A 14,288-nucleotide genomic window follows, 5' to 3' on the forward strand; every position below is an offset into this window, starting at 1 on the left:
TCGTTCGTAAATATTTCGAAATTACGAATATATGAATAAATATAATTTCTTAGATTTTTTATGTCATCTCTTACAATGCTTATAATGCTAATGGTAATTCATAAATTTGCCTATAAGAATTATTTATTTATATAACTTTATTAAAGAATATATGGTATAAAAGGTAAACTTAACGCTGGTAGCATTCTCTACACTGCTTTACACCATACAAGGTATGTATATACCTATTGTTATGTAGTACCGTTAGTACAGATGCGAATTGTATTTTTTTTAGTTATTAAAAAAAATTTTCAAGAAAAAAAATTGAATCCCTTTTAATGAGTACTAACATTAGCTTTGAGGAATGAGTTACGTTAATTAACATAAAGTATAATTAGCGCCTCAGATAAAATAGTGTAATATATAATTTATAGTGTATGATCAATAATAAAAACACAATCACGATACCAATGCCTTCTGTCTTGATCTAACTGATTACAACTTTGAGTCTTAATAACAATACTTTAAAAATACAATTAATATAAACGTTAAATTAACACAATCAAAAGTTTTTTACCTAAAGGATTCTTACATTACTTTCTTTTCCTTCAGACCTCCTATTTTGTTGTATATTAATGTGTTAATGTTGCTATTTTTAAAGTAGCAATCACCACATAAATATTTCTAATTGACAAATCTATAGCATGTCTTGCCAAAAAAAAGGAAGTGTAGTGTTTCAAACTTCATGTATGTAACAGTTTTGTTTGAATAGGGTATCGTTAGAATTTTTATTTAATCAATTACTGATTTTATTATTTTTTTAAATCATTTATTTTTTGGCAGCGCATTTGCGTCGATTTTGATGTTTTTGATTACTATCGAATGAAGTCAAGTTTTTGAAATAAATCCTTAAAATATCGTTATTTGACTAGTGTAACTAATGCACTAAGTACAACATAACACGATGCACAGTGATTCATAGGTGATATGCAATTTAAGTACATAGTAGGTCTAATAAATTGTACGTAACAATGGAAATTGGAAACTCGTGGCTGTTCGCCGGCCCGTGACAGCAATTATGGGGTGAAAGCATCTAGTTAAGTTCTTTATTTATTTAGGTATTCATCTTCATTCCAGCCCTTAATTGTCCACTGTAGAATATAGGCCTCTTCCAGAGACTGCCATAATGAACGGTCCTAAGCCACCTGTATCCACCAACTTCCTGCAAAATATTCATACAACACATTTGATGATGTTATAGAATACATACCATATTAATAACTATGAATGCCCACAATACTCCCTTTAAATACCTATAAAGTATGTACCGTTCATAAAAAATATTTTTTCAAGTTATCTTTGACCCATAAAATAAGGACAAAAGTAAATAAGCTAGCTTTTTTTGTGGATTAGCTTATGAATTTGTTCCCGTGATATTTGTACAAAAAAGTGACATAGATATAGTTGTATTCTGCAATTCTGAATTAGGATATAAAGTATACAATATCAATCAGCATATAATTATTTCCAGGTGAATTAATCACAATGAGCCAGTTTCATTTTCCATTGCAACTCCGCCTTTATATATCCGTAGTATAGGCTGTACCATTTGTCATCTATACAAAGATATAGTTAAAACATACACTACTAAGTTTCTAAATTAACTATTTCCAGTCTCGATTTATTAGTGTTAGTATTTATAACGGATCTATCATATATATTTTAAAGGACACTTCTCCAAAAATTCTAGAACAGTATCTCTTATGTTCTGTATTATCAGGAACCATAATGTACCCAAAAAAAAAAAATTTTTTTTTGAATTAAAATCCTTAACTGTCTCTCGTACTTATGTTGATACTTCACTTAAAGCATTTAAACTTTGTCTTTCTGTGACTGAGTTTACTCTTTAGCTAAGAAAACAGTTTCAGAGGCTTTCGGAAAGGAAATTCAAAAGCATCGAAGTATAACTTATGCCATTTTTCGTAATTCTTGTAGAAAAGCGACAACTGTAATTGTATACCAAAACTAACTAGTTTCGGTGCACTATCAACTGAGTTTTGTAAGTAATCATAAAGTAAAAAGCGCTGTTTTGAGCTAATTCGTATAATATTAAATAGATGGCGTTTTAAAGACTAAATATGTTTAAACAGTTTTAAAGATAATACATACATAATTAAAACTGAAAAATATTAATTTTCTTTTGTGGTTGGATAAGAAATTATGTGATTGGTAGATCGACGGTAAAATTTCACCAGCCTATGGATGTCTGCAACACCAAGAATATTACGTGTGCGTTGCCGGTTTAATTCGTGAATTGTTATTTTATAAATGTAAAATTTTTATCACTATAATTATTGTTTTCCTAATAAAACTGTTGATATTAAATAAAGTATGGTTACCCGGATTGTGTTATTGGTTTACGCAGGTCAGTTGGTCTATCGAGACGCATTGATCAGGAAGGTTTATATTGATAGTAAAGGGGTTGCTAGTCTTTCAAATTGACGATTTCCTATCCCCTGATTTATATTTCACCCCATGTACTTATCGGTATATGATCTTGGCAAAGGCAGCGACGTGTCTCCTTTGCTGTATGCTTTGGGGTCTACTAATACTATATTTTCCGTAATGGTATAAAATGGTCAATTTGAATATGTTATAAGAAAAAAGGTAATAAAAAAACATAACCTTTTATAATTTTATATATGAATAATATTGCCGTGTGGTTCCGGCATAGAATGGGTCACCCATTTCTTCTCAGTGGGTGTCGTAAGAGGTGGCTAAGGTTATTTAATGGTCGAGGGATGGGCAGCAGCGTCCCTTTTAAAACATCACCAATGCTCAGCGTGGCAACTACTGGCAAAGCCTTATTTTCGCCGGGGGATGGTTAACGGCTGATGTATTAATAATGAATAATATAGAAAACTGTGTCTATTGGTGAAATACGTAGTGATAATTTAAAAATAAATAAATTTAATTTAAATGTTAATTTAATTCAACATACCAATTAGAATATTATGTATTCCTTTGGTGTCTCCGATAGTAGCGAATCCTAATCCTTATCATAGTTTCAATTTCATATATCTATTCACATTCACAAATCGGGTTTATTATTTGAATACTAAATAGGGAGTATGATTATTGTAGATAGAGTAATTAATGAATGGTCGCGTAATCATCGATACGGTATGATTTATGGCGTCCTTTACTTCTGTGAGCGCTTAATTGTTAATTATTATTATAATATATATTATCAATAAATAGTATTTTTTGCTAACAAATATCTTGCCAAACTTGATATGATAATATTTTAATTGAAATTAGTTACGTTTTAACCATTACAATAATCGTCAGGTTACGTCTACAATAATAATTTTAACAGATACACAAAACGGATATTTTAAACCTTGAAGCTTTAATTAATGTTACTATATCATAATACTAGATCATAATGCGTGTGAGTTTTTTTTGCGACTCATTGATTGATGTGGTCGGCTTACAGTATCACCAAATGCCAACGCATCATTGACTACCGTATGGTAAGTATGTACTTTACATTTGCGACCTTTTCGGTAGCTCATTTCGGTGACAATATGCAAGGACGATCACTTTGCATTCCTAGACGCCCATAGTGATCTCAATGGTATCATGCATAAGTTATGATTTGTATAAATAGGACGAGCTGCACTATTTGGGTATCAGTCGGCCGTATTCGGTGCGAAGTGATCTTATTCGGATCCCAACACAGACCTCGTTCAATATGAGATCGTTGGTGGTGTTGATTGCTGTAATTGCGGCGACAGCAGCTGCTCCGCAATATTTGGTGCAGCCGTATTCTCCACTTGTCGAATTGAATACTGCTCAAGTTGCATATCCTACGCATATCCAAACGCATATTCTCAAAAAGAGATCCGTAGTTCCAGTTGCATATTCTGTACCATCTGCCGTGTCGCATCAGTCACGTGTCGATGTTCGTACTTCTCCAGCTGTTGTGGCAACTGCTCCCGTCGTTGAATCCGTCGTGGCCCCCGTAGTCGCCGAGCCGGCCGTAGTGGAGGCACGTGCATTCTACCCTGCTCCCGCCGCTGTCTCTCATCAGTCACGTGTAGATGTTCGCGCTTCACCTGCCGTGGTGTCCCCTGTAGTTGCGTCTCGCGCTGTGGTCGCCCAGCCTGTGGTGGCCCGTTCTTACGTTCCTACTGGTACAGTATATGCTGGCGGATCTGCCGTCACTCATCAATCTCGGGTCGACGTGGAAACATCCCCGGCCATAGTGACAGAAGAAGTAGTAGCTCCAGCTATTGTGGAAAGCCGTTCATTGGTTGCGCCTTCAGTGTACACTTCTGTTTGGTGAATAAAATCACAGCAATAATGATCTGAAAAAACTACCTATTATACTGTTATTTTTTATTTATGTATTTTGACAAAGCAAATAGATGCATTTGATATAAATATTGTTTTTTATTTCTTTCTTTCTTTCTTTTATTCATTAGTACAAATATGTGTACATGGCGGACTTAATGCTAAAAGCATTCTCTCCCAGTCAACCATAGGGAAGTGTCAGAATACTCGAATGCGGTACTACTAATTATTAATATACATACGTACTAAAATTACATATATAAACGAATAAATATATATAAATAACAAATATACTTACACATATATGACATATACTATATTATACACGAAATTGAGAATAATATAAAGTACTTATTTCAGTTGATTAAGTTGTAAATTAGGTTCTCACTTTTGGCTTATACCTATTACTACTTTAATTTTAGTACTGACATATTTCTATTCTTATATTTGAATCAGTAATCATATTAATATAATTTCTATTCAATCATGAGCAGACCAAAAATATTATTATATTATATTAAATTGTTACTTTTAATAAAGTATATATATGTATATTTTAAATATTATTCACTAAATATCTAATAAGTAAAATATTTACGGAATAAGTATAGGTAGCAACTAAGTTATAAAGGCGATTATAGAGTAACGGTCACAACACGAGGGACGAGATATGTGTCAATAACACCCTGGGACCATTAGTGACGTAAAGAGCAAAGTACATGGGAGTGACATAAGCTTACGAATAGTCACGTGGTTAAGGAGTATTGAATTTATATTAATCACATACTTTCTGCTATTTTCTTTATAATTTATCTTCATAATTAAAAAAATTAGCGACTTCAATAGTTGCCGTTTTTTAATTTATTTAAATTTACTATTATATTTTTAATGAATTAGATATTTTTAAAGATTTTATTACTATATTTTATTTTAAACTAAAATACAATACCAAGGTAAAAGTACCTCAGAATCGCTTATGACGTATAGTTAACTCTAGGCACAAGGTGAATTACTTTCATATGACACTTGACATTGTAGTCTCACTAATAATTTTAAGGTTTATAAATTATGGAGCTAATTATTTTACCACAGTAAGTATAAAAAGCTCGTATGACTAGTAACCATTATCAGTCAACCGTTACAGGGTTTGAAGTGATCTTGTAGTTCGTCGAATCATAACACAGACCACGTCCAACATGAAGTCGATGGTGGTGTTATTTGCTATCGCTACAGTGGCTTGTGGATCCTTGATCCCAGTGGCGCAACCACCGCATCATCCCGCCATTGTGTTGGACCCTCATGGCCGCCCCTTGGATACAGCGGAAGTTATTAATGCACGTGCTGTACACCTTCAGGCCAAGGTTTTAGAAGATCATCAGGCTCCGTTAGTACACGCTGCTCCCGTCGCTCACGCTGTCGTCGCGCCTGCAGTGGTCGCCGCTCCTGCTGCCGTATCTCATCAGGCTCGCATTGACGTGCACAGTAGCCCTGCGATCGTGTCTCAAGCCTACGCACCACTCTTAAGTCATGCTATTAGTGGAGAACATTTGTTGAAGAAACGCTCTCTAGCCCACATCACTCCCATTATCGCTTCCTCTGCTGTCTCGCATCAGTCTCGTATTGATGTTGTCTCTAGTCCCGCTGTAGTTTCTCACGCCATTGCTACTCCTGTGATTTCCCACGCCGTCTCTACGCCTGTCGTTGCTGCATCTACTTATTCCATCTGGGATGCTCCTATTCACAGTGCTCTTGCTGATTTGTCTCTTTCTCATGGACATATTCTGAAGAAGCGATCTCTAGGTGAGATACTGGCACCAACTGTGTTGTCTCATAGCCTTGCTAGTCCCGTTGTATCGCACGCTATCGCAGCCCCAGTTGTGGCTATTGCTCCTTCGGCTGTGTCTCACCAGTCGCGCGTGGATATTCGATCCAGCCCCGCTGTGGTTACTCATTCCGTGGTTGCACCTGTTCACTCCATATGGAACGCTCCAATCTATGGTACTCACAGTGGTTTGTCTCTCTCTCATGGACATCTTCTGAAAAAGCGTTCTCTGGCTGAACTATGGGCACCTGCTGTAGTGTCCCATGTGGCTAGCCCCATTGTGCTCGCAGCTCCCACTGCCGTATCCCACCAATCCCGTGTAGATGTAATCAACTCCGGTGCGCATGTTGTCCCTGTCGCGCACTCCGCTGTGTGGACCGCGCCTCAGCTGCATTTATCCCATTCGGGTCTACTGCATGCTGGCCATTGATAGTGGCAAAAATTGACTCGACGAACGATGTAGTTTTCGTTTTGATAGGTAATATTAAAATGAATAGACAAATAAATAAATTATATTATAAAGTACTCAATTTCATTGCACCTTATCCATATTCAACTTATTATATTAATATATTAATGTAGTCTTATATATCCTACAAAAGTTTGTAAAGATTGATGGATAGATGGATATTTGACGTAAAACCTATTGAAAGATTTTATTTATATAAAATTTGTTTTTATGTTTGGGTTTATACGAAAGTTATTCCTAACTTAGTACGAGTATATGAGTTAGTTTTTTTACTGATTGACATTTTGTACTAATTTACGTGGATAAATCCGTGAGAAAAAGCTAGTATAATTCTAATAGAAAACCACCTCCTTTTTGGAGTAGGCTGAACATTATACGTGTATGATGGTAAGGCGAGGGATAGGCAGCAGCGTTTCTCTTAAAACATTTCCAAAGCCTAACTGCGGTTGCCAATCCGCCTGCCAAGCGTAGCAACTACTGGCAAAACCCCCAAGGGGGAGGCTTATGTTCAGCAATGAATAATTAAGGGCTGATATAATGATGATATTGGAAAGGTTATAGTTTTTTTGGCTTATAGTCTATGGTTCTACTCCTTCTTGTAATGGTGTTGTAATATAACTAATCAACGTGTTATTTCATCATGATGATAACGTAGACGAATGAGGTGAAAAGCGTTACTGAAAACAACCATTCAGAGTTTGTTAAAAAATATTACTACGTAATTATGGGGTGATAACTGGTATAAATTTTAGTAATAAATTTGTTAATTAATAGAGTTGCAACAGAGTCTGACTATCCCATTAGGAGTTATAGTTGTGATTATATTTTTTTTTTTTATAACTTAATAAAATACAAAGTATGTAGGTTAGTTAAGTAAGTAAATAATTGAAAATAACTGTAACCTAATTTAATAAGCTTGTTTAAATTTTTCTTCTTTTATTCCTATGTAATAACATTTGCAATAGCAATTGCAAATGTTATTACATATATTGCAATAGCAATTGCTCTCTTCCTCGATGGCAAATTAAAAATAACTGTTAACAAATATTAAATCGAGAGTAAAAAACGGGTCAAAACTTAATAAATATAAATATTCTTTGTTGCACTCATACAGTAATGATAATAATTAGAAATAATGTCAGGAAAGGCGAACTTATCACAAAAAGAGATTTCCTTCAGTTAACCGGACGAAGTGGCATATGAGGTAGTGAGTGGGCAATCCATGTAAGTGAAGCTAAGCTGACGTTTGACTTAATAAATTGTAATACATTTTTTTTTATCTAAAAATGTGCCATTTTTAGTGTTGCAAGAAAATAGATTAAATATTTCTCATATCAGCACGTCTACTCTTGAATCTAATATCAATATCAATCCAATTTATTGCCAATGACAATTTTATACTACACTCACGAAACAACAGGAGTTAGGTTATAATTGGGATCAGTTTACAACATCTATAAAAATAATATGAAATCATTAAGTTACTAGATTTATTTCAAGAGTAATCCACATAGGTCGAATTTTTAAATTTGAATTGGAAACTATTTTTTCTAATATAGTATAAATATGCAAATATACGTATCACTTACAAATTCTAATAAAAACAAATTTTATTCATATAGATCTCTTACAAACATGATACGTCAGTTTAAAATATTACAATTACTATATAAAAGAATATTGATTAAATTAATGAACAGTGATATCATATCATACGCCTGACATTAATACAAATTACAAATTTGTGTATTATTGTCATATAAATACTCATTTATTTTACAATATTTTTCATTTTACTTTAGTGCAGAATTTTTTATATATATATCTGATAAATTTCCTTTTAATTCAATACATATATATCTAACAAATCACTATATATATATATATATATATATATATATATATATATATATATATATATATATATATATATATATATATATATATATATATATATATATATATATATATATATGTTAATCAAATTAGCGAACATTTTCAGCGATTTAAAAACGAAAATATATTTTATGTCTATACTAGATATAAATCAAAGAAATTAATAAAATTAAACACTATTACGAATCATTATGCACTATTTATATTGGACTGTTAATAATATTCGTCAAGTAGGTTGAATTGAAAAATACCAAATTCAATTCAATAGAATTTCTCTGAGTAATAAATGTACATTTTATGGTAATCCTTTTTACGTATACGTAGATAATAAAGTTGACATGTTTTAGGCGAAGCATTTGTATGCAGACATTTTATCTATATAATTTAAGGTGTAGGCTGTAAAGTCATGATAGAACGTGGGTTTTGGATACCTAAAAATATATATATATATATATATATATATATATATATATATATATATATATATATATATATATATATATATATATATATATATATATATATATATATATATATATTGTTTACAATAGATAATGATTTTTTTTTCGATTTAAAAGTAATTTATCAAAATCCAAATTCAATCCAAATCCTAATATTATATTATAGTTTTTATCGTGTCGAATTGGTTTCAAAACAACTGTTTACTTATTTTTCATTATTATTTATTTATTGATTCCATTAAAAGAAATCTTTCTCTAATTAAAACTCTATTGATGGGAAATATCCATTTAGTATAGGAAAGACCGTTTTCAGTATGTTTTAATAAAAAATATATCTGCTAAAAAATATAATATATATATACTTGAGTAAAATTTAAGATTAATTAATTTACATATTTGTAATTTCTAAAAGAAATATGTGTTTTCAAATTCAAATTTTGCATCAAAAACAATGCAGATATTGAAGCTGTAGGATTTACACTGAGAAGTAGAAAGAATTGTACTGTAGAATCTAGAACAGAAATCATGTGATTTCTGTTGATTAATAATACAATATATAGTATAATTTAAATATGTACATATGTACAATTTAAATTAATGCTACATATTTTATTAATAATAATACATATGTATGTATTAATAAAATAGAACAGATTCATTGATATTGTAAATTTTAAAGTTTTAGGGACTGCATTTATTTATGATTAGTATAAACTCGAGATCAACCTATCAATTTATGAAATTACTGACAAATTATTATTCTTTAAAAGGAAAAATATTTAAAAGTAAAAATAATATGTATTATTTTAAAAATAACCTATTGAGACCCTTTTTGGTCGCTTGATTGCTGTTGTAAATTATAGTTTTGAAATATAGGTATTTGACATAATTATATATGATAGTTTAAAGAAGTTTCTAAACAAATAAAAAGAAAGATGGGATTGTATGTATGTACTTTATTTATAAATTATTTTTTTTACATTTTTACATTAAATACTATTCTTAGGAGTTCGTCAGATTCGTTCTTTACCAACCATGAGCAAGGGGGCTAGAATGGTAGTAACCAGAATGCGCAAGGGGGGCAGCGTAGACGCTATGGGCGATTGGGGCAGCGGCGTACACGCTGTGCGCAACGGGGGCGACAGCTGCGGTGGTAACCACAGCGGGACTGGTGCGCACATCAACACGGGACTGATGAGATACGGCTGAGGGTCCTACAGCGACCACGGGGGCGGCATGCGACACAACTGGAGCAGCGACGGCGTGGGACACTACAGCGGCAGATGGTGCAACGATGGGCGCAGCGTATCCGTAGGCAGCCAGGGAGCGTTTCTTCAGAAAATGTTCGTGTCCAGCGAAGCCATATGCGGAGTGTCCCAAATAAGAAGCAGCAACAACTGGAGCGGCGACGGCGTGGGATACAACAGCGGGGCTTGTGTGCACATCCACACGAGATTGATGAGAGACGGCGGCAGGGGCGGCGACCACAGCGGGGGCAGCGACCACAGCGGGGGCAGCGACGACGGAGTGGGCCACTGGTGCGGCGACTACCGGAGCGTAGTGTCCTTCCAGAGCCTTAGCTTGGTAGTGGATGGCACGAGCGTTGATGACCTCAGCTGTGTTGAGTGGACGGCCGTGGGGGTCCAGCACGATCGCGGCATGATGTGGCGGCTGCGCCACTGGTATTAAGGAGCCGCATGCCACAGCGGCGAGAGCGAAGAACACCACCATCGATTTCATTGTAAACGTGGTCTGTGTTTTCTGACGAACTAGATCACTTCAAACCGCACACGGTCGACTGATAAATTTGACTTGCCCTCCGTCGTATTTATAGTGACCGGACATAATTAAAAGGTAAGGCAATTTCAGTAGGTACATAATAATATTTGCTAGAACAATGTCAGTTGTCAATATGACGAGTAACCTTGGACGTATGTGGCGGTCATTCATAACGAAAGAATTTCGTGGCCGGGGTATGTAGTGCGCAACCACGTCAGTCCGAAATGTGCATTTAGATGTTACTTAGTGTCGATTTAGCCTAATTACAATCCTTTTTAAAAATTCTCAAATTAATCAATGTATGTGTATAACTTACATTTGTATTTAATTTACATATTACCTACAAGATTCAATTTTATGTTTGACAAATTATTTATTTCGGTATCATTAGTATTAATCATATGTGATATATGAGTTAGGGTTGCAGTATGCTTATCGTTGTGGAACAATCATTATTTTTCTGTAATTTTCCATTTAATTTGTGATGCTACACAAGTTTTTCTTTTAATACATAATTAATTATTGAATAAAAGTTATAAAGTCATTCAAGGCTATTTTATAATAATCCATTGCATAAATATTTTAAAAATAATAATGAACTTAATATATAAAACAGAATAAGTTCGTTTGTGGGTGGTAATATAATGTTACTAGGTACTATTTCTTCTCTATCATCTTTACACCAAGTCTCTTGCGGGGTGGGCAGAGAGAATCAAGTGTCAAAGACCTCTATCCTTACATACATCTCTTGCTTCCTCAACTTCAATAACTTGTCTCATGCATACACGACGATTTTAGCAGAAAGAATGCGGTGTATCTGAAGGAAGAGTCAAGAGTCATCATAATAGCTTTTTAATTACTTGATCAATAAAAATAGACATTCCTAATAGAGCTTTTTTTTATCTTTATTTATTTAGGGACTTTTGTCCTTTTAGACACGTCAGTCCCATCGTACTTTAATCAATTTTAGGAAATCATTGGATACATTTTAACAAAATATAATCAAATTCAAAAGACACCACCAAATCAAATAATATGAATGAAAGGAATGTCGTAAATGTGAAAAGGAATGTGAAAAAAAAAAACTTAATAATCTATGGTCGGATATAGGTAATAGAGCTTTATATATAAGTGACTTGTGTTTTTTTAATTATGTCGCCTGCTTTATACACGTGTATTATAACCAGTATTTGTTATTGTTATGCTTGTATTTACTATTTACATTAAAATTTAAAAAATGTTCAAATTTTGTTGAACTCTTATCCTACTGTAATCAGTAAGACTCTATGATCTGTAATGTATTACATTTATAATATAGTAAATATTATTTTAGTACCTATTAAAATAGGTTATTATTATTAATGTTATATTATAATAAAAATTATAGAAGATAAACTGCAGTTATTGAAAACATAATTACAAAATTTTATTATTGGGCTGATTTAGAAATATCAATTTCTAATTTTTTTTAGCTAAGAAATCATTATATAGAATTAAGTGGATCTCAGAATTAAGTTTACAATATTCATCTGTTTTTTTTTATATCCTTAATCTGTGGGAGTCGGCAACTAAGGGGTTTAATGATCGAGGGATGGAACAGTACTGTCCCTCTTAAAACAACACTACAACCTAAATGCGGTTGTCAAGCCGCCTGCAAAGTGTGGCATCCACTTGAAAAGCCCTTCTCTATGGCGAAGGCTTACGTTTAGCAGTGGACAGTTAATGGCTGATAGAATACAATGATGACCATAGAATGGTTCAAAGGAAGGTCGTCATTGTGACTGTGTTGGTAAACTAATTAAAATGCAAGTATTCAAAACAAGTGCTTGAGATCAAACCTGATTCTTAACCATAAATTACAATAGGTACTTATACGATAGAATATGCGTACATGTATATAGTAATTTTATGTAAATATGCATGTACACAAATTAAAAAACCTATTAATTGAGTTGTTGTAGTATTCTAAAATTCATTACAGTGATGATACTGCCTGATTTATTATAATTCTACTAATTTCCAGTTCCTTTTTTAAATGGATGAAGATCGAATGGTGTACTCGTTTACGCTTGGCACCAGAAGTTCTAGTATAAGAATATTCAAAACATCCTTATAAATATAATTCTGTTTTACCAATCGATTTGTCGAAAAAAATAAACTAGATTTGTCCCAATTATAATATTAACATAAGTGATAAAAAATGCGCTACGATGTTAAATATGTGAATTTCTGGAAATATAATGTATCTCGACATGTAAAAATACATTTAGTTCAAAATAAAGATAACTGATAGGTATACTGAAATATTTTTTATATAAAATCATATGTTATTCATGTACATGTAGTATTTATTACAGTAAGTATTCATATTTTGCTCCTCAGATGAAATCTTTAGATTTTAAGAACATTCAAGAGGTTTGTTGCCCTAAGGCTTAGAGGCAATAAACCTCTTGAATATGAAATAAAAGGTGTTTAGGTACTATATATTATATTACGGAGTAAGAAAATATAACTATATTTATTTTTAAATGTTGTCATAGTCGTATTTTGCATGCTATATAAACATTTTACGACATGCTATAATATATAATAAAAACTCTCTTCACCAATAACGAATTATAAAATAATTTATTTACTGTAAATAATAATAATAATAACACATGATTTATTGACGGATATGTAATTGATAATTCATGCACAATGATTTCTAAGTAGTCTTAAATTTATAAGTAAAATACTAAGTTGAATGTGAACGGACAGGCCTTGCTATACAGACGGCAGTTCATTGGAGCACTAAGAAAGGCTTGGGTTAGGGTTACCATACAATCAATATTAGGAATAAATATTTATTAACGTAAATTTAACGAACGTGTGAAATTAATTTTATGTATGATGTTTAGATTTATTCAGAAATTTTTGTCGAATAATATATATTGTCATCGGCTTCGTACAACAAAACTATAATAAATGGAGAAATAATAAATATACCACCAAAATGGACAACTGGGTGACTGCATAAAATATATATATCAATGAATTTTCCCTTCAAAGGATCGCTTTTAAAATTTGCATAATCGAATTTATGGCTAATGAAAACCATTTTGGAATACAGAAAGAAATGGCGTCTATTGTTTAAGGAAGAAAGAGGATAAGGATAATGAGACCAGTGGAAAATAAATTGAATTGACCAACAATGCGCTGTGCGCTAACGATAAAACTTGATTTGTTTAAATTCAAAACAGCCCTCCGTGTCAGCTTAATTAATTATTATCTATTTGAAATTAGAATAAAAATGATGAAGATACATATGCATAATTTAATAATATAACTAGACGATATTTGTGCATAGAATTTAAGAAAACGATAATTTTAATATGTAAATAATATGTGAGAGATTACATAGTATTTAAGAGCAATAGAAGCCAAAACATTATTTTTAAATAATTTATCTGTCTGTACGTTTGTTCCGGTATTATGTACAAATATTGCATTAAATTGTGCTCCTGATTATCTAATTTAAAAG

At 32.5% G+C, this 14,288-nt stretch overlaps 3 protein-coding genes across 3 annotated transcripts; 2 read left to right on the top strand and 1 right to left on the bottom strand.

The window, feature by feature from the left end:
- Positions 1 to 3,683: 3,683 nt before the first annotated feature.
- LOC113521467 (uncharacterized) lies at positions 3,684 to 4,410 on the top strand. The gene has a single exon (XM_026906995.3). The coding sequence runs from the start codon at positions 3,737 to 3,739 to the stop codon at positions 4,328 to 4,330; it is 594 nt and encodes a 197-aa protein (XP_026762796.2). The 5' UTR covers positions 3,684 to 3,736; the 3' UTR covers positions 4,331 to 4,410.
- Positions 4,411 to 5,444: 1,034 nt separating this feature from the next.
- LOC113521468 (cuticle protein LPCP-23-like) lies at positions 5,445 to 6,682 on the top strand. The gene has a single exon (XM_031912850.2). It carries the CDS (start codon positions 5,535 to 5,537, stop codon positions 6,588 to 6,590), a length of 1,056 nt encoding a protein of 351 aa, XP_031768710.1. The 5' UTR covers positions 5,445 to 5,534; the 3' UTR covers positions 6,591 to 6,682.
- A 3,240-nt stretch (positions 6,683 to 9,922) lies between these two features.
- LOC113521375 (cuticle protein 16.5-like) lies at positions 9,923 to 10,798 on the bottom strand. Its single transcript, XM_026906901.3, has one exon. It carries the CDS (start codon positions 10,724 to 10,726, stop codon positions 10,013 to 10,015), a length of 714 nt encoding a protein of 237 aa, XP_026762702.1. The 5' UTR covers positions 10,727 to 10,798; the 3' UTR covers positions 9,923 to 10,012.
- Positions 10,799 to 14,288: the final 3,490 nt, after the last annotated feature.

This window comes from Galleria mellonella, unplaced genomic scaffold (genome assembly GCF_026898425.1).
Source record: "Galleria mellonella isolate WM207_F2 unplaced genomic scaffold, CSIRO_AGI_GalMel_v1 utg55, whole genome shotgun sequence".
In the NCBI taxonomy this organism is placed as follows: domain Eukaryota; kingdom Metazoa; phylum Arthropoda; class Insecta; order Lepidoptera; family Pyralidae; genus Galleria; species Galleria mellonella.